Genomic DNA, 21,362 nt, shown 5'->3' on the forward strand with positions numbered 1-21,362 from the left:
ATGAGTTCAAATGGAAGTGTTTCTTTTAACTGTGTGTGTTTCACCGTTGACAACATGTGCTGCCTTCTTTACTTTCAGAGGAGGGAATCTGCCACCCTTTCCAAAAAGACCAACAACACTTTCAACATTGTGGGAACCACCTATGCTATGAACACCGCTAAAGAACAAGGTCTAACAACCATAACCAAGAGCGCCCCCACGCCGGTGTCCAGACACTCGCACTATCTGCACAGAATGGATGACCCGTACACAGAGGCCAAGAAGTCCTACAACCGTGTCAGCAAAGTGGACAAAATATCTCGCATCATTTTCCCAGTTCTCTTCTTCATCTTCAACTTGGGCTACTGGGCCACGTATGTCAACAGAAAACCTGCGATGATGGAGGCGAACGAAGAAAACTGACGGGGAAAGGGGTCGTCTGTATCTTGGTTAGGGTGGTGCAGTCCATTCGTTTTTGTTGATTTAATATAAAAACCGAGTATCAGACGAGAGAAAAACGAGTGTGGTACCATAGGATCCAAAAAAGCGTAATTACCTAAATTCAATTAACTTCTTTTTAAAGTTGCTGCTTTAGCTCCGTGGATTCAATCTTTACTGGTGGTCAACGATGCATTCTGAGTCATATTTATTTTTAAAAATATGATACTGCCAGTGAAGTTCCGGGCATTAATATGCCAACACAGACGCTCATAGAATCCCGACACCCGGATCTTTTTTTTTACTCATCATAAGGAGTCGACTCGATCAACCTTGATATCTACGTGTTTTCATTTCTCATGATATACTTTTATATTGAATCTACAAATTTGCACTTCACCGCTTTTCCTTGTGTGCTTTTTCTGTTTTATTTATTTTTAATTTGACGTTTTGCTGCACGTGTCCATAGGAGACGGATGCTAGCCTGTGGTGCACCCATGCAGAGATTTGTTCTCCTGCCAGACCTAGTATATCTGTTGACCATCTCACCTCCCCCTGTTCTCTCCAGCCCCCGTATCGCTTGTTGTTTCCCACATTATTCCCATTGGTTTTTTTTTGTTTCATGCATCAGGGTTTTCACTCCAACTTATGACCGATGTGTCAGGTAAATATGCGGCGCCGAGTAAATGCATGCACACAATCGCACACCCACACATCGTGATGCATCGGGAGCCTTATCATCAGTCTCCGTGCGGCATAGTGTGTCTCCGTACACAAAGATCATCATTATTAATCATCGGTGTTTGGACGTCAACTCATGCCGGATCTCAAAACCTGGGATCGGCTTTTCATATCCCATGTGGCTGCCTGTACATTATCCAGTCCAGTGGCTCTCATTCTTTTAACTGGCGGTTCCTTCCCCGAGACGCTATGTGCCTTTTGGTGACAACACACATGAGGAGGAAGGGAGGAGGGCTTTGACACGCTCGCACATCTGAAGCAATCACATGCATACGATGTCAGAGTCAATATCACGTGCAAAAAAACACACGCTGGTGACCAGAGGCATTAGCGCTTCCACTAGGAGTCCCCGCCCCAACCCACTCCACTGCCTATGGGAACAGGCACCCAGTGTAAAATTGCCCATTAGTGTGGAAGGTTAACAGACTCTGCCTGTGAAAAAAAAAAATGAGGCGGGGGGGATTCAACAAATGTCCCCCCGTTATTATCTTCTGCATTTATGTATTGGAATGGCGGAGCAGCATCTCCAAGAACAGCCTCGTCGTGACAGAGAAGCACCATTAGCTCGTGCGACACCCACACTCTACACAAGTGTAACTACATTATTCAACACAAATTTTTTGCAGTAGCTTGCGATTTGTAGCCTTTCAAACCACAAAGCGGAGATCTTCGGAGACGACATGAAAACAAGTTTGTGTTGTCGCTTTATATAATTCATGCAAAAGTGAGATATTCCTTCTAAATTTGATCAAAAAAATAAATGTGGTTTCGGCTTCTTTCGTGTTGCAAGGCAGCATATTTTCTTCTGTGGGATTAAGAAACTGAACTTAAAAATGAGTTATATCTGTCCCTCGGAACTTGATATTTATCTTAATATCTTTTGGGGAAGACAACAGGCTTATACGTTCACTGCTGCTACCGACAAGCTGACATTTCTAGGCCTAAATTGAAGCTGAACTTATTAATTAATCTGCAAATGATAAAATGTCATTACAGGATATTTCGTAGAGCAAATTAAAATTCACTTCCTTGACTTATTTAGTGTTTGAATTAAACACAACTTTGTAAAAGATACAAGATAATTAAATACTAAATATTTATGAGTAATCCTAGCATTGTTTCATGGACCCGAAGTCACTGCTGATACTTTGCAAAATGGCACAAAAACTTGCAAAAAAATCTAATAAAAATGGTGAAAAATAGGCTGGAAAAATTCACCCAGGTGAAGATCACTGATTTTTGACATCATGCCTGAAGGTTCATTCTTGCAAACCTGGCGCGTCTGTCATCCTGCACACCGGTACTTGGAAGTATTAAATATATCTTGATCTTTTTCTCACCCCTACTTCTGTTGTCACTAAATTTGCTAATACTTTCATCAGTTAGAGGAGAAGAAGTATCTGTCAAACATACAGTATTCTATCTCAACTCGGCAGCTTTAGTCGATCACTGTGTCACTTTATTTACTCACCAAGTACAGATAAATGATGGCGTCATCAACATACAACTTGAACTTGTACTCATATTGTCAACGTAATGACTTTGAAATGTTGCTACAAAAAACATATCAATCGAAAAAGTTATTTATTTCAACATTTGAGGGTTAAGTTTGCATGAGGTTTGCAGCCAGGGTCCGAATTATTACATTTTTTTCAAACAGAATATTTGTCTAATATGTTTTTTAATTTCTTACATCAGCAGTTATTCTTACAGCAACACTTTTTGACTTTTTGACACGTCATTGACCCATAAAGTTACACTGGACGATTTCATAACTACAGTCTGTATCGAACAGCACGATGCTGCCATATTTGTACACAATATTTCCATCGACGTCTGCAATAATCAAACTAATGTAACTTTTTTTTAAATAACACAGAATGATTAGAAGTTTGAAGAGTAAATCATTGTTAAAAACGTCCAGTGGACTGTTTAATTTTCAGCTGGTTTGAACATTGTTTTTTTTAAGCTTCATCTTCTCTATGTTTATGTTCAATTGTGAGCAAAGAACAGGTGCTTTGCTTTGTGGCCTTTCTTTGATGTGTTGTGTGTGTTTTAATTTTTGTATGACGATCTCTACGTGAGCACATGTGTGTCTGCAACCTCGGATTCTGTTTTTTGTCTCCTCTGTGGTGTATTCTGATTACCATCCTCCCACCAGAAGTCCCTTTTAAACTCCTTTTAATTTATGTTTCTCCACAGCGACAATGATCTATAAGAGCTTTCATTCTCAATTGGCAGCAGATTTCATTCCAACACCCACAACATGAATCCATAATTTACCGTCCTCCACCCATTGCATCAATCAATTAATCAGTTTGGATTAATTGAAGGGAAATGAAGATTGTTGATTACACAGTTCATTGTCCAGCTAATATCGCAACAAAGTGAAGGGAATGATCATTAGATTAGATCTTCACTCTTAATTTTCATGTAGTTAGCTCCTTAAATAAATCAAGATGATAAGATTTTCTACCTGCAGGTTGATTGATCTACAGTAATTAAAAGTTCACACAAATAGAAGATAAAATCATGAAGCACAGCTTCTATGTGTCGTTTGGTTAAATTTAATTAAAATTGACATAATATTTTTCACGTTTTCTAAAGCATGCGAAATATAAGCAAAAAAATGTGTGTTTTTTTTGGTATTAGTCTAATTCAAGATTAAAACTTTGATGTCTGTGAGTGAAAGATTTCGTAACAAATTCAAGATCTTGCTTCAACCGTATTTAACGCTAACTGTGAAAGGCCAACAAAGGAAGACTTCCTGGAGCTATTCATTAGAATTTTTCAAAGAAAAATCGAACTCATTTTACAATCCCTGTTAATTAAAAGCCGGTTAAAGTAAACTTCAAATGTCACTAAGTCTATTAGATGATAAAAGCAAGACTTTTTTTAATGGTCAGTCCAGTGACCTCGTCCTCTTTACTGATCTGACGATGATGGGTCTTTGGGTGGGTTGGAAAAGTGGTTAGGATCGTGGAAGTCTTTGTGAGGAACTTTTTGATCTGGTTAAAGCAGGAAGGAAAGGTTTTTAATCCAAGTTAAATGAATGCATAGGATTATGGGTTAACTATAGTCCATGAAGAACATCCTTCATTAGCTCTTCTTGGTCTCCTGGTGGCTCAGTTGTTAGTTTAAGGCGTTACGTATCTAAGGAGGGGCAGGAAGTGGTCTCTGATGTGATGGTAAACCAAGACATGGGGAAAATGTACTACCGGAGGCTTTGTTAATGGTCAAGATCATGGACCATCGATGGTAGCACAAGGGATTAGGAATCAACAGACAACATTCGGGCCATGAAAGAAATAGGTGAGAAGAAAAGGATAGAAGGTTCTCCGCGGTCAGATGTCAGTGCCAACAAGACCCAAAACCAAACAGCAAAAAGAGATGATCGTAACGACAAGACTTTTTTGAGATACATTTTTAAAATCCAGACTTTAAGTCATTACGGCCAAGACCACGACTAGTAAACTTGTTTCCTCTCGTTTTCTTAACAACCAGATCCCAATTTATCCTTTTATCATTTCATTTTCTTTTAATCGAGGAGGATCGTGTATCCACTTTTTAGTTGTTATTTTACTGTTTTAGAATGAACACACAAGTCAAGTATTCTACGATGCCACCACACAAACTTTACCAACAAACCCTCCAAAAAAGTCAAAACCAAATGACGACTTGAAACAAAACACCAATTGTAAATAGAAGTTAAATATATATATATATATATATATAAACAGAGTATTTAATGATAAATATATATATATAGTTTTGTTTTGCACAGATAATCCAGAAAACATTTTCATGCATATAATCAAGATTTACACAAAATTCTAGCCACATATGATCCAATTGTTTTTTTGTTTTTTTTATGGATTTGTTAATGGACTCCAAGGACTTTTTCGATGCTTCTGGGTTAACAAACCAGATTTTTGTACGTCATGTGTTCATTGCCTTTGATCAATCCCCAAAGTTGTGTTACATTTATTTCTGAGCCAATATGCAGTACTTTTTTAAATGCCAATCATGTTTGTCCTTCTGGAATAGTTGGAAAAAAAACAAGAAAAGGAAAAACAGCCACACAACAACAACCTCTGTGTCTTTGGAGCTTAATATTTTTGTTATCATTCAAATACAAAATGAAACATGTCATCGGATATATTAAGTAATGATCAACAAATGTTTTACGAGCGTCGATGCAAAACTCTTGATGGATAGAAAGCCGTAGATACTTAGGTAAACACACAAGTTATAGAGCTTCATGGCCACACGCACAGAATAGTGTCGCCAACTTGTGAATTTGTACATAATCGTGAAATCAATTCCAATTGTTTTATGGTTTGGATTTTCTGTGTGAATATTTATACGTCACGTCACATTATTTTTACATTTGGTAAGTACTGCTGTGGTACGTTCTGCTCTGTAACACTACGTGTTATGGTATTTATAAAACGTAGAGATACTTCAGTACCTTGTGTGCACTTCAAATCTAACTGTGAATTAGCAGCTGTTTGCCAGCAGAGTTGTACACACTGTGTTTTCTCTCCAGCAATTTCACTGCATGTCCCCACGTATTGAGAACTCAGACTTCCTTCACACACTCTCTGGGAACACGGTGGACTGTGTTTAGATTCCAGGAGGATGTTCTCGGACGCTCAGTGACTGGATCTATGTATGTTGACCTCTCTTGTTCATGTGCTTACTGTATGAGATGTAGCAAATGGAATTGAGGAAATTAAAGGATGTTGTATTTTGTCTTTGAGTCACACCGTCGTCCTTTTCACTCACAGCATATACAGCCTAGTTGAACAGCAGACAAGCTCTGGGGGGGAAAAAGCCCATAAAGAAAAGAAGTAACAACAGTATGACACAGATTTTGAGAGACAGAGAAGAAGAACTGTAACCAAAGGAAATGAAAATGAACAGAATCAAAAAGAAAAATACAGTTTATTTAGCCTTTTTTTATTATTATTATTTCAAAGTGAAGTTATATAAAGTATGGGCATGAAATGGAAATATAAAATATAGATGTAATTCGATCAGTCCTCAATAAGGGAAAAAAGTCTGGTTCTTTCTTTTTGAGTCATGGAAGTAAAATCTTTGTTAAGAACTTAAAAAAGCTAAATTATAGACACTTTGTGTACTTTATGATAATCTAATTTGGTAGTCGTCAATTAAATATTATATATGTGAGTTAAAGTTTTGACAAGAACTTGAAAGGTAAAATATAAATGAATGAATAAGTGTATATTAAGTGTACTTCATGATACTCTGATTCTAGTTGTCGTCAATAGTACTCATACTCCATGAGTCAAGAACTTGAAAGATAAAATATAAATGAATAAGTGTACGTTTTGTGTTTTTCATGATACTGTAGTTCTAGTTGTCGTCATTAATACAAGTACTCTGAGTCAAGAACTTAAAAGATAAAATATAATGAATAAGCGTACTTTTTTTTTGTACTTTATGATACTCTTATTCTAGTTGCCGTCAATAGTACTAATATTCCATGAGTCAAGAACATGAAAGATGAAATATAAATGAATAAATAAGTGTACATGTTGTGTACTTTATGATTACGAATTCTAGTAGTCATCAATAATACTAATACTCTATGAGTAGAGAACTTGAAAGATAAAATATAAATGAAGAACTTGAAGGGTTAAATATAGATTAATAAATATATATAAACATTTTATAAGTGTTTTATGATACTCTTGTTCTTCTTAGTCGTCAATAAGAAAAATAGATTTAACTTTCTCTGAGTCATGTAAGTCAAAAAGAAAGTTTTTGTCAAGAACTTGAAAAGTAAAATAAAGATTATAAAGTGGTAAATAAAGTGGATATTTCTTGAATTTTATGATACTGGTGATACTGTAATTCTAGTATCCATCAACAAGAAATAATTCCGGTTCTCTCTCTCTATGGTTTTACTTTAAAAGGTTTTTGATGACTTCAGAGGATTGGTGCCCAGATCTATCCCAACTATCTGCCACTATCAATCTTCTCTGTGTCATCGGTCAAACACCTACAAGTATGGTTCGCCTCTTCTGGGGTTTGTTAAATTTTTACATAATAATCGCGGATGTAAACTCTCAGCTCCACCAGCAAAAGAATGCTGGTACTCTTTTTTTCTTCTCTCGATACTTTCTCTCTTCATAGACATTTGTCAGTGATCAACAGTGGTTCAGGTTTGATGCCTTTTTATTTGAGTTTCTTTCTTCTATTTCTTGATCAAATATCATCAGGATGGATCGAGCTTTTCCTTCTTCATCAGACGGCGGCGGTGCTGAGTAATTATAAACTCTTTGTGTCCCATCTTTTCTTTAATCGTTGTTAATATCAGAATCCATTTCTTCTAGAAGATATCATCACATTTGCCGCACTTGTCTTTAGGAAACATCTCCTCCACAGGTTTGTTTAACTTTTATTCCCAATGCCAAGCACCACAAATGTTTTAATGCACATCAGATTTAAAAGGATTTAATCTAATATAGTATTTTACGTAGATTATTATTGAGCATTTTGAAGGGTATGCATAATTGTGCAAACTTGGCTGCAGGTATTTTCATTGAATGTATTTCTATTCATATGCTAACTAGCGATGGGCTGATTAAGCTTCTTTAGCCCATCACTAATTTTAAAACAAACATTGGACATATTTTTCCACAATGGCAAATATTATAGTTTAAAATTGTTGACTGACAAACAATTTATTTATGTCACAACTTGTATCACAATCACTAGGTGGCACTAGGTGGCGCCCTCTCAGTTTAAAAATAATATTAGCTTCCAGTAGTGGGATTTGAAAATAAGGCTTCATACTGTATAGAACATTACTGCGGAGTTTTGTTCTTTCATGGTTGCAAGCTAACGATTAGCCGATGTTTCATGAAACAATACATTTTCAAAGGCCACTAGATGGCACTCTCTGATTTAATCTAGTGATGTGCTGATGGAGCTTCATGAAGCAGTGTCATGTTATTTAGCGGTCAGTAAAAATGATGTGATGACAATTGTTCAAAACAAAGATAAATAGTGCAGAGACCGCCATCTAGGGGGCTCTGAAAATAATGACACTGCTTCATGAGGCTTCATCAGACCAACACATTTAATCGTTGTAGTTTTAATTTAAAAACACACTTAGTAGGTCCCTGCATGATATTCTAGATTCCACCTCACTATATATACATTTTGTATTAGTTTATCTGTATAGTGAGGGGAATTAATTGGAGAAATATAGATCAGTAAAATTAGATATAACAAAAATAAAAGGTATAAATGTTGCTTTAGACCAGAAAGTAAGGGGCAATTCAACAAATAGCTTTTCTAGGAGGTTACATGAGGAGAACTCATTTAAAATGAGCTGATGTTAGGGACATAGACAAATAGATGGTTCTTTATCCGGTAAAGTGACCTTTGAAGGAAAAAGCTTACATAACCATCTATGCCTGATGATCAGAAAGTATTCGGTATTAGTCCGGTGTTCTTTTCTGTCTAGGTATAAAAAAGTCTAGTTGATAAAATATAACCAACGACCTGACTGCTGCTTCCTCTTCCATCGTGTCACAACATGGCAAAGTTCGAAATGAGGAGTTGTTACAAGTGTTGGTGTTCCTATGGCAACGCAGGTTACAACTGAAAATGTGCAAATAACCCAACGCGATATTAAAAAAAATATTCCAGTTTTACTAACCTCCTGACACCATCCACACACAGACAAAGACACAAATGTTGTGTTGTAAAGTGCATTGAGATCCTTTTTCATTTTTTTTTTATCTCAGACCTATTGACCACATGGAGCAACACTGCCCACACAATATGGTGGCGAGGTCGCAACACTACAGCCTTTTCAGAGGAATAAAAAAGGCAGGATTGTCGGTGTTTGTGTCTAAAATATATTTTCATCAAAGTTAAAGGAATGAAAGTATTTTTGTGGAATGCTGGATACAGAATTATTTTGCATATGTTTAGAAAAGCTTATTTCTGCAGCTCGCTGTTGTTTCAAGGGGGGAATTAGCCCTAAAAAAAAACCTCTCATACCAATATACAGTCGCCTGGCAACAACAAATGAAGACATTTTTGTTAAAGCTGGTGATTCTTTGAACAAGACCATGTACTGATTCATGTCATTGCCATAATACTATAGTAGGTAACAAATATTTCCAGAGTTTTCGTTTTTCCATAAACTTCTCTTCCTGGAGAACACACAGGCTTAGCGGCAAAAACAGTTTCTCTAACGTGTCCTGGGTCCGTCCCAAGGTTTCCTCCTAGTCGTACATCTCTGTAGCACCACCTGGGAGAGGGGTCCTGGAGAAAAAACACTTCAGCCATCTCAACAAGCTTCAGATGATGAGGTATAATGATAGAGTGTCTTAATTTTCAAGGGCCAGTAGATGGCACTCTGAGTTGGTAAATGATGCCAAGTTTCATTGAATTAGTAGATCAGAACCACAGGTTTGTTTATTTTGCTCAAAAAGCAACACAAAGGTTTTAATTTACGTCAGCTGTACTTAAATAAGTTAAGGGTATGCATAATCGTGCATACTTGGCTGCAGATACTTTTATGGTATGTATTCCAATTTGTATGTTATAACACAAACATGTAACATTGAATTAGTAGATCAGAGCCAAAAAATAAAAAAGCAAAGAGTGCCATCCAGTGGCCTTTCAAAATGAAGACACTGTATCACGGTAAATGGTAAGTGGCTCTTACTTAAATAGCGCTTTTCTATGCTTATTCAGCAGTACTTTACACTAAGTTACCCATTCATCTATTCACAAACACAATCACACACTGATGGGAGTAGGCTGCAACGCAGAGAGCGAGCTCAACCACCAGGAGCAACCAGGATTAAGTGTCTTGCTCAAGAACACAATGCCACAATATCGTCCGGAGCTTGGATTGAACCGGTGACTTCTCAGGCCACAAGCCAACCACTCTACCATCTGAGCTATGATGCCCCATCAGGTGTTTCATGAGGCTCTTATCAACACGTTACCAGCAAATAAATTACATTTCCCAATTAAGTCTCTGGTTAGTATATCATGAGTGCAAAAACACCCTTTTTTTCCAACCCATGCAATGAATGATTGACCGTGTTGTTAATGAACAATGGATTTCTTTTAATGACCAAAGGGTAATGGACTTGAATACAAAGCAAGCACAGAACCAATGTTAAGACCTCTCTCCTCAGGCTTCTAGCTGCTATACTGTAAATGTACTGTATACATTTGTCTAGTGTTTATGACGGTGTTGGCAAATAATTAAAAATGATTAGTTACCAGTTGATGGTTGATGTCTGGGACTTCAACGAATCACATCAATCGTTTGCCTTCAACATCGCGTGGCAGAAAAAGACAAGTCTTTTGACGTGTCTGTCAGTTTCGCTGACCTATAACAAACAACGCACTGGAATCCAGATAATGAGTCACATTAAAGGCTATAGGCAGTCCTGGTATAACAGTTTGGTCTACTAAGAGACTCCAGAGAGTCATTAGCTACAGAAGAAAGCAGAATTTCTCAGAAGGGGATGACACCATTATGTTGCAGGCAGTGAGGACGGCACTGGTGATTTGTTCCTCCTTTGAACCACCGCTTTAAACTTCAGTCACTTCTCTTGGATTTAAAGAATGATACTTCCCACAAGCAAACAAGTTTGTTACATGAGAAACCGGAGCAGGAATGAATAATAAAAATTGCCGACCAAAAATCACATTATTATGTAGATTTGGCCGAGAGAGAGAAGGCATGTTTCGCTTTGAAGTTAACAAACCACCATATTTGTGGAGAAAACTGGAAAGAAAACACAAATTTAATAAACTGGGTTATTTAAAAAAAAAAAAAAAAAGGCTTTATGCCTTCTGGTCTGCTTCAGTATGTATCGTGTTTGCAAAGCCGCAGATGTTTTTATTCGCTTTGTACAAAACCAACAATAAGCATATTTAAACGAAACATTGGAAAATGTTTACAGAAAACAATATTTAAAGCTTCAACCATAAATGAATGGCCACAATTTAACATCAAAGAAGGAGTATATTATTTATTATTATTGAGTTTTATTGATGGCCTTGTACTATAATAATTATGTTTCTTGTTTTGATCTGTGGGTTGGTCAGCAATTCCTCATTTATTTCAGATGTTACGTTTTAAAACCCCTCACAATAAATAAAATATGCATGATAAGTAGATTCCACCTCACTAGATATACATTTTTCATTTTCATTTTATCTTTATAGTGAGGCAAATTAATTACTTTTTCACTATTCAAATAGATGTTGAGGAAAATCCATCTAATCCCCTAACAAAAGGAAAATAAAAGTGTTTAAAAGCAGTGTTTTTATGATTACAGTGTAATTACTATTGATGTTACGAGGTGTTATTCTTCTTATCATTATATCTGTTGAAACAAATGTACTTTCATTAAAAATGAATTTAAGAAAACAAAGCTGCTCTAATCATTTCCACCGTGGCCGTAGCATCATATGAAACACAAGCTATCAAAGGGCTTGTTGTCAATAGCCTCGGTTAGGTGATTTACAACCTCAATAAACTAACTGACCTCAAATGTCAACTGAAAAGGTCAAAATGTCAAAATGTCTCTTTTCAGGATGTGACAACATCATCAAATATCGGGTGTATGAGAGTGATATTTATATCGGAGGCCTTGGCCCAGACTACGAGCCTTGACCCGCTTCATTATTCTGGAGAAGTCGAAAGATAGTGTGAGAGCATTTGTCTTCGGCTGTCATTGTCTTAGTGGGCTGCTTGTATGAGAGCAACTGTTGTCGGAACATTCAATCTGTATGTGTGTGTCTGTGTGTGCCGTGTCCCTAAAATCCAAAGAACAAATTCAAACCACTTTCCAGAACAACGTATGACTGAGAATATTAAAAAAGAAAAACATACAACTTTCAGGAATTGAAAAAAAGTGCTTGAGAAGGATTGGAAGATGTGTTTCTGTATCGATGGCCCTTTAGGGAACATTTCAGTTTGTTGCTGAAAGAGAGAAAAGGGACATAAACTGAGACTTCAAAGTATATTTAAATCAACAGTAACTTAAAGTGGATTTATTTGTTTTCTCAACTCGTTTATTTCATGGGAATAAAACGAAAAATAAATACCAGAAAAGCACTTGGACGATGCATACCCCGCCAAGGTCCTTATTTCACATTATTTTTAGATGATTGGATTGATATGAATTAACGGACGGATGGATGGATGGATGAATATATCAATGGATGGATGGATGGATGGACAGACAGATGGGTGTATATGTGAATGTATAATGGATGGATGCATGGATTTATGGCTGGATGGATGGACGGATGGATAGATGGATGGATAAATGGATGTCTGGATGGATAAATGGATGAGTGGATGTAAAGCTGAATAGATGGATGAGTGGATGGTTGGATGGACAGATGGGTGGATGTATAGATAAATATATGGATGGACGGCTAGATGGATGAATGGATGAATGATGGATGGATGGATGGATGGATGGATGGATGGATGGATGGATGGATGGATGGATGGATGGATGGATGGATGGATGGATGGATGGATGGATGGATGGATGGATGGATGGATGGATGGATGGATGGATGGATGGATGGATGGATGGATGGATGGATGGATGGATGGATGGATGGAAGGATGGATGGATGGATAGATAAATATATGGATGGATGGCTAGATGGATGATGGATGGATGGATGGATGGATGGATGGATGGATGGATGGATGGATGGATGGATGGATGGATGGATGGATGGATGGATGGATGGATGGATGGATGGATGGATGGATGGATGGATGGAAGGATGGAAGGATCGTCCCCCGGCTTTTAGCCAAAGTTCTTTCTCACTTTCTCGATTATTTGTCAAGCACGATGTGCAACAATACTTCCATGAACATGTGCTCGGACGTGTTACGCTGACAGGAAACACATGCAACCATTGAAAGTGTCACGTTAACGCATTAACATGTGAACAATATGGAAATGACTAATCCTGCTTTTCCTGTACAAATAATCCACTTCCCCATTAGTTCGGCTACATTCGCAGGTCTCTTCCCTGCCTGGAGCGCCATCCATTTGTCGTGCCTTTGTTGTGTTATTGTTTGCATATGCAAAAACTAAACATTGTGAACACTGATGAATATGTATTCAATAATCATGCATAAAATGGACAAACTTGTACGAACGACATTAATCCTTTTTTTCCAGGCCTTGGACTTTACAGAATAAAAAAAGAAAATTGTAAACAGCTGGTGGGAATAACTGCAAACACAATAGTCGCTGTTGACATGGCAACCACCGAGAAGAGTCAAAACAAGCCATTATTGTAATCATTTATTTTTTTAATACAGTTGTAAGTCGACTTTAATGAGGCGTTACTTCATTTTTATTTCATGATCGCGGTCCTCGGGGCATCGGCTTCCACATGATATTCACTCACGATGATTCCCACCACAGTTGTCCCGAGCACTCTGTTGGTCCTTCACATGTTGCGTGATGAACACATCCGCGGTGATTAAATCAAAGAGCGAATTAACATGTGTGTGTCTGAAGAATCCTCCTCCTCCTCCTCCTCCTCCAGTGTCTCCTTCACTTGGAGCACAAAGCAACTTCTAGTCAAAGCTCCTTCTAATCCCACGAGTGCACTGGAGCACACCTGGCTTTGGAATCCTCCTCCTGCTGTCGACCACATTATATTTCCTTCACTCGCTGTGCAAACGGTGCTCTTACGTGTTGTCTCTTGTTGGCGCAGAGAATTCATTACGTTAATTCTCGACCCGACTACGAGGACGACTATATGGAGGTTGAAAACAATATGTTGTTTCGTATCTTGCAGGAAAGACAAAAGTATTAAGAAAAAAAAGCTTGTTTTGAAACATTCATCAAGTATTAGGGCCACTTGAAGATTATTATCACGATTTTAAAGTTGTTTATGTTACTTAATATGATATTTAAGTCATATAAATACATATATATACATTTATTACATTGTATATTTTATATATTACATTGATTATGAGATTTTAAAGTTGTTTGTATACATTTATTACAAGATTAAAGTTGTATGTATTAATTTATTCATATATTGAAATCATATACTGTACATTTACATTTATTATTATGTTACAGTCGTATATGTTTACATTTATTATTGTGTTAAAATTGTATATATTTACATTTATTGCAATATTAAAGTAATATATATTTGCATTCATTATGAGATTAGATTCGTATATTCATATATTTATTATGATTTTAAGGTTGTATATAATTACATTTTATACAAGATTAAATTCAAATATATTTACATTTTTAATTTGATTAAAGTCATATATATTCAGTTGTATGTATTACATGTAAGTCCAATGCATTTACATCTATTACAAGATTACAGGCGTATATAATTATATTTATTATGATTTTAAGGTTGTATTTATTTACATTTAATAAGAAATTAGATTTATATATACATCACACATTTAGTACGAGATTTAAGTCATATATATTTACATTTATTATGATTTGAAGGTTACATATAGTTACATTTATTATGGGATAAGGTTGTATGTATTATATGTATTCCTATATTAAAGTCCTATGCATTTAAGAGATGTAAGTTGTATGTATTAACATCAATCTCTTCAATTTGAATTAAAGTTTTATATAGCTATATAATTGAAGATTAGTCGTATATACAGTATTTACATTTATTACAAGATTGCAATCATATATATCTATTTATCCATATATATAGATATACAGTAGGTATAGATATATATACTGCTAGGGTAGCTGCTAGGCTAGCACTTGCAATGTGTTTCAATGGGACCTGAGAAACTGATAACTTCCGCTACGAAAAATAACTGAAAAAATACAGACTTATCTAAGTTTTTTCAGAACAATTCCTCACATCAATGCTTTAATACAAGCACCGTGGAGGTATATGGATGTTTTTACGTGCTGTATCGAGCTCTGGTTGCTACTTTAAAATGGACATTCTTTACTTTAGTTTAATGAAAATAAATGTATACATTATATATCTCATTCATAATGACTCGATGAGGCTTCAAAAGGGGGGCGTCCCTTCAATCTCGGCCATATTTACCGATCGGATGATTCTTCACCTCCGGCCCTCTTTGGCGGCGGCATTGATCAGCAGGTTAGCAGCGAGCGAGTTGGCAGGCGTGTGTTCGGCAGTTAACACACTTGACGGCGCGGCACATTACATCAGCTGGTGGACTGGAAAAGCCCGTTAGCCCGCCGTCGGCACGTGTGGCATCTTCACAAAAAGAAAAAAAACAGCTGTGTTCGTCCCGAGGAGAAGGGACTCCATGAAGGGCGGGAAATATTCTATGGGGGGGGGGGGGAATAAAGGATTGTGGATTATCAGAACAGGTCGAATATTTCCAATCGACTTCAATTTGACTTTAATGACATTAACATGGAGCCGGGATTTGTATCCTCCTCCTCGAGCCACATCCCATCATCCCCCCCTGTGACGATATATCCTCGCGGTTTCAACTCCTCGGAGCGTACCACCTCCTTTAGGAGATGCATGGATGAGCAAGCTGATTCTCCTTATGGGGTGTTCCCTATGCATGAGTGCTGTTTAGATTAATGTCCTTGACGGATTCCTGCTGGAGAAAAAAAAAAGAGGCCTATCAGAGAGTTGCCCCCCCCCCCCAACCCCCCCCCAGAGGACCTCATTGATTTTTGCAGCGTTCTGATAAACAGGAACCTGTTCTGAGAGTGAAGCCCTCCTCGGGGGGCATCAGCGTCCACACGGGCTCTTGAAAACAGCTGCGATCCCTCGGCCAGTAAACGATTCCCCGGTCGATGACTTATAAATGCAACGCTTTATTGCGATATCCCCTCGGATATCAATGAGGTTTCCTATAGCTTTTACGCATCCAATTCATGGTAGTGGATTTAGAAAAAATCTATATTTCATCAAATAAATCCAATTTTCAGCTACGGATATTCGAGGAACAATATCAACTCTGGACGGGTTTCGATCTTTTCCTGATTGGTATTGATTTAATTGTAGCTGTAATAATATTCGGGTTAAGATCGTAGAGCTATCCTGTATGGTACCGAACGCATCGGATTCTCTTGAAGAAAAAAGGTAGACTACTCCTAAGAAATAATCACAGAAAACAGAAAGAATAATAACAGGAAAAGCTGAAGTAAATTCTCAACCAACAGGATAATGACTGGATTGAGTTCTGATGACAAAAAAAATCAAACCTTAACATTCACTGTCAACTCAAGAAAGAAACACTAAAAGAGTTGTTTCAACAGATTTTTGTGCAGCCTTAAAGGGCATTCATCCAGTTTTTGCTAAGTATTAGGGCCACTCAAAGATAAGCTATTTTCATTATGATATTAAAGTTGTATTAACACATATATTGAGAGATTAACATCATATATATATACATGTTTTACTAGATTAAAGTCATATATGCTATATGTATAAAACATACATACAGTTCTGGTTTTACTAACTGATCTTAAAAAAAATGTATGTGGAACCCTGGACTAAAACTTTGGTCAAAATGTTGGTAGACTATGAAGACGCACTACAAGTTTGTTGTAGTACTACACGAGTCCCGGTCATATTACTGCGCGAGTTACCATAGTATTACTCCACAAGTCCCCATAGTATTTATCTGCGAGTCCCTGTAATATTACTCCATGGGGTCATCGTAGTATTACTCCACGAATCAGCATAGTATTACTCCGTGAGTCACCGTAGTATTACTCAGTGAGTCACCCTAATTACACAGCGAGTCATTGTAATATTACTCTGCAAGTCGCTGTAGTATTGCTCCACAAGTCATCAGCGAACCACTCCAAAAATCACCATAGTATTACTCCATGAGTCAATGTGGTATTACTTAGTAAGTCACCCATTACACAGAAAATCATCATGATATTACTCCATGAGCTATCCTAGTATTACATGGCTAGTCATACTCCGCAAGTCACCGTATTATTACTCCGTGAGTCACCGTAGTATTCACCGTAGTATTAGTCCACAAGTCACTGTATTATTACTCTGCAAGTCACCGTAATATAACTCTGTGAGTCACCGTAGTATTACTCCACAAGTCACTGTAGTATTACTCAGCAAGTCACCATATTTGTAGCAATTTGATGTACAGAATATTTGGCTTCATCTACTTTCATATCGTTTCAATTCTTTTAATAGTAATAAACCTATAAAACTTACTTTCCGGCTTCATACAGGAATAAAATGTAAAAGTAATATCTGAAGTCATATGTGTACATAATAAAATATTTATATTAGATTATATATGTATATGTATGATTATGTATGTATAGTATTTTATTGAAATAAGATATGTTGCTATTATGCGAATAAAACAAATCACTCCATTTTACTGACGCTTGCATATAAAATATATTTATTTTGTAAAAGCAACACTATACAGACAAATTACACTTCAAATTATTTATTAAAAACATGGGTAAAGTCAGCACCTCTGATGATTCCTGTGTTTTTAAATCATGCTAACTATTGTGTTATTAGAGTCAATACTTTACAGTTATTTACAGGAAACCAGAGAAGGAGAACATGGAGGAGGCACATTTCTCCAGGGGTGGACTCATGAATCCTCCTTTATTGGGAAACACACCAGCAAAAAAAAAAATTAAGCTTAATCTAGGGTTCACCAAACTTTTACAGAAATGTATCAAAGATACAGGGAAGTGGAACCTTGATTATCAAATAGTTATATATATTAGAAATGGGAGTATACTAGCATCCCAGATGTATTATGCAACTATAAATGTTTTCTTGAGATGTTTATGTCATCTGAATACATTTTTACTTTTGAATAAGAAAAGTTTCCCTTTCCTTAAAGTGCAGATGATACTATTTTTTTGTAAGTGTGAGTCAGCTAAAATACATATATTATTTAAATCTAAAGAATTGACTTGCCACCTTTTTAAGAAGTGTTATCAAGCTAACGCAGAGGAACCAGTCAGAAATAAAACTTGCAGCAGATTCATATACTTGGAAAAGTCTGCCTCACTGCGTGATCAGCCGCGTGTGTCACACCTGAATAAATTTCATCGCAAATCTCCGATTAGAAACAGACAAAAATCCTGTCTGACATTTCCATTCTGTGTTGAATGTCATTTCTTCTCACCCCTGGATGCGTGCAAACGACCCGGAAAAAAAACGGAGACCGAAGCATCTTTGGAAAATGCATTTTGAGAATAAGTGAAGGATGGTTTTAATCTCCTCTGCTTATGCTGTGTGTTGTTAGTGTCACCAGGGTGATGGAACCGCTTCCCCTTTATGTGACTGTTTAAGAGTCGCTGCATGCTCCTGCAGACGTTTGAAATAGTTCCACTTCTTTACAATCCCAGCTTTTCCTGAACAAAAAAAAAGCAATTTTTCCAAGCCACTGCCTGCTTATTTAGACTTGAAACGACTATGAGGGTTGTCGATGTGTTATATATTTCATGTGTATTCGTATTCATTAGAAAAAACTAAAGTCTGGACTTTTATGATTTATTTTTTCTTCAGAGGACAGTGCTATTTTATTTTGTATATATAGATTTTTATTATTTTTTACATTTTATTATTCATGTGTTTCTTGTTTTTTACTTGTATTCATTAATGCATTCTACTTTTTTTGTTTATTTATTTATACATTAAGTTATGTATTTATACAAATTCCCCAACTGTCTCTTGAACAGGACATGTTTCTACACTTCATAAGTCTGAGACCATGGTTCCCAGTCAAAAAATAAGGTCAAGAAGTCAAAGTATTTTGTAGTCTTATTCACCATTTAAAAGAAGAATAAAAAGCGAAATGACTGTGTTTTCTTGTATTTAAAAAAATCTTATTATTTGGCCTAAAAAAATAATTGTTTTTTCTCGGATCAGTTAAATATATACAGTATATTCACGGACGGTAAAAACGGTCAAAATAAATGCCATAAAGTTGGTGTTTAACTCATTTTCACTAGTTTATGGGTTTCTTTTTTGAGCAACCTTTACTTAAACGAGTGACTTGATGTGTCAAGAGTCACAGGTTAATGTTCCTTTTATAAAAAGAAGAATTTAGTTTTCAAACAGTAAAAATCAATAGAACAGAACTTTCCCATTTTAATCTTTTGGTGTTTCCCAGTAAATAATATGCATGCACCGTTTTTTCTTTTACCATAATAAAAGAAATACTGCTATAGTTTTCTCTGCACACTAGATGTCAGTACAGAGCCCAGGTGAACGAAGCCCAAGTGATTCAGGAGGCTGTTATGGAATATCAAAAATATGAACCTCAAGGTAAAATAATTTTTTTAAGTTTAAAAAATACTTGACCTGGGTTATCAGTAACAGGCTTTAAACTGGGTCGTCGAGATGAAGAATCTGGAAAGGTTGATGTGAATGTGGGTGAGTTGATTACTGAGATTTGTAAGTAAAGTTTAAATAAAGGTGGAAATCTTACGAAGAAAAATGTAGCATTGGTATTAAATCACAAAAATACAATGTTTCTTCTTTTTTTTTTTTAAATATTTAAATGTTTTAAACAATGTAGATATCATTTAAAAAAAAATGGACAACTTGCATATGATGCATTTATGATCTCCTTTTTTTCACTTTGGTGTGTCGATTTACTTTAAATATTATGTAACTGCTATATTATGTTTGATAAACACCTGAAGCTTGTATCTTTTAATGTATTTTTGAAAGTATGATAGTAACTATCTATAAAAAGTGTCTAAAGACATTTCAATTCAGTTAAAATTTTAGTAATTTCTATCTGACTTGTATATCCTGTCTAAAAACTGCTTGTTTCAATGTTCAATTTGATATTTTAATCAATAATCCTAGTATATATTTGTATCGTGATATTTTACCATGTAGCCCTTTGAGATCAATATACTGTATGTGAAAGGGCACAACAAATAAAATGTAGTAATATTATTATTTTCTGTATTAATATGAAACACCCAACAACTATTTAAATTACTAAACTATTTATTTCAACTATTGAAGTGGAAAAACTTTATTCAAAACATTTTAAAATCAAAGTCCAATCGTTTGTACAGCACTAGATTTATTTATACTAGTTTAAAAATATGTTATTTAAAATAAGATCACACTAGTGTGTGAAAGAAAATGTTTTTAATATCGTTAATAAATAATGATGTACAAGACGTCTTCGTCTGTTCTTATTAGTTCATATTCAGCAGACTTACAACTTCCTCGTTCCTTCAAATTGCTCCACTTTATAAGAGTTTATTCTTTAGCAGTCCAGGCAAGCAGCTCATTCCTCATCCCTGGGGATCAAGTGCTGGGGGGCCTGTTGATCTTTAGCCCTCTTTTCATCTCTCCAACTCCTGAAAGCAGAGCCTGGCCTGGAGCCAGCGTTGGCTCTCTAAACTGTGTCGGACTGTTTTCCCCACCGGACCCAAGAGAACTCCGAGTGTTGCACTTTAAAGATGCTTGAAAATATGCTGTATTCGATTTTTCAAATTATAAAGTGATGCAGAGCCTTCTGGGTTTCCCCCGATCTGAAGTCGGCGGAGGATTTTATTGACGTTCACAAGGTCACACCAGGAACTTCTCTGGAATCAGTCAAGATGACATTACTTCCTGATTAAACATTCCTGAACACTCGCGTCCTGCTCTGCCTTTGCACACTGTGACAAGTTGAATTACAGGTAAATGCTGTTGCATTTACGCTCATTCGCATCAAATAATATGATTTAATACGTAGGGTTAGTTATTTGTGACTGTAAATATCCATATCCATTTTACTAAGATGCAACTATAAATGTATAATAGCAATGAAAGATCAATTTAATGATTGTCAGTTGGGAATCCTCATAATATTTGTAAGAAAAATGTATTCATAGTATTTAACAAAAGGATAAACATGACGTAACTAATAAAACAACTTCTAAAAAATTAAATTGATGAGAGAAGTCAGTGGGAAAACTTTTACAACATTGACTATTCTCATTCATGAGCTCTGTATCAATAGTAATATGACAATAGCTCAATAAACAGAGAGAATTTTCTTATACTTTTTCAATCCACAAGTAATATCCTTAATAATTACGTAAATAATTTAATACCTTACAGCAATGAACCTTTAATAAACTCCAGGGTTTAAACAGAATAAATAAATAAATGTGTGT

The 21,362-nt window shown here is 36.1% G+C and overlaps 1 protein-coding gene across 2 annotated transcripts in view; it reads left to right on the forward strand.

Moving 5' to 3' along the window:
* Positions 1-5,913, forward strand: part of gabra3 (gamma-aminobutyric acid type A receptor subunit alpha3) — a 125,806-nt gene extending 119,893 nt beyond the window's left edge. For both annotated transcript variants that reach the window (XM_087806658.1, XM_087806659.1), the window contains one exon: positions 79-5,913. In XM_087806658.1, coding sequence (XP_087662784.1) covers positions 79-402 — 324 coding nt within the window. In that variant the 3' untranslated portion in view covers positions 403-5,913. The remainder of the gene's footprint in view (positions 1-78) is intronic.
* The last annotated feature ends 15,449 nt before the right edge of the window (positions 5,914-21,362 follow it).

Source organism: Callionymus lyra, chromosome 14 (genome assembly GCF_982586985.1).
Source record: "Callionymus lyra chromosome 14, fCalLyr1.hap1.1, whole genome shotgun sequence".
In the NCBI taxonomy this organism is placed as follows: Eukaryota; Metazoa; Chordata; class Actinopteri; order Syngnathiformes; family Callionymidae; genus Callionymus; species Callionymus lyra.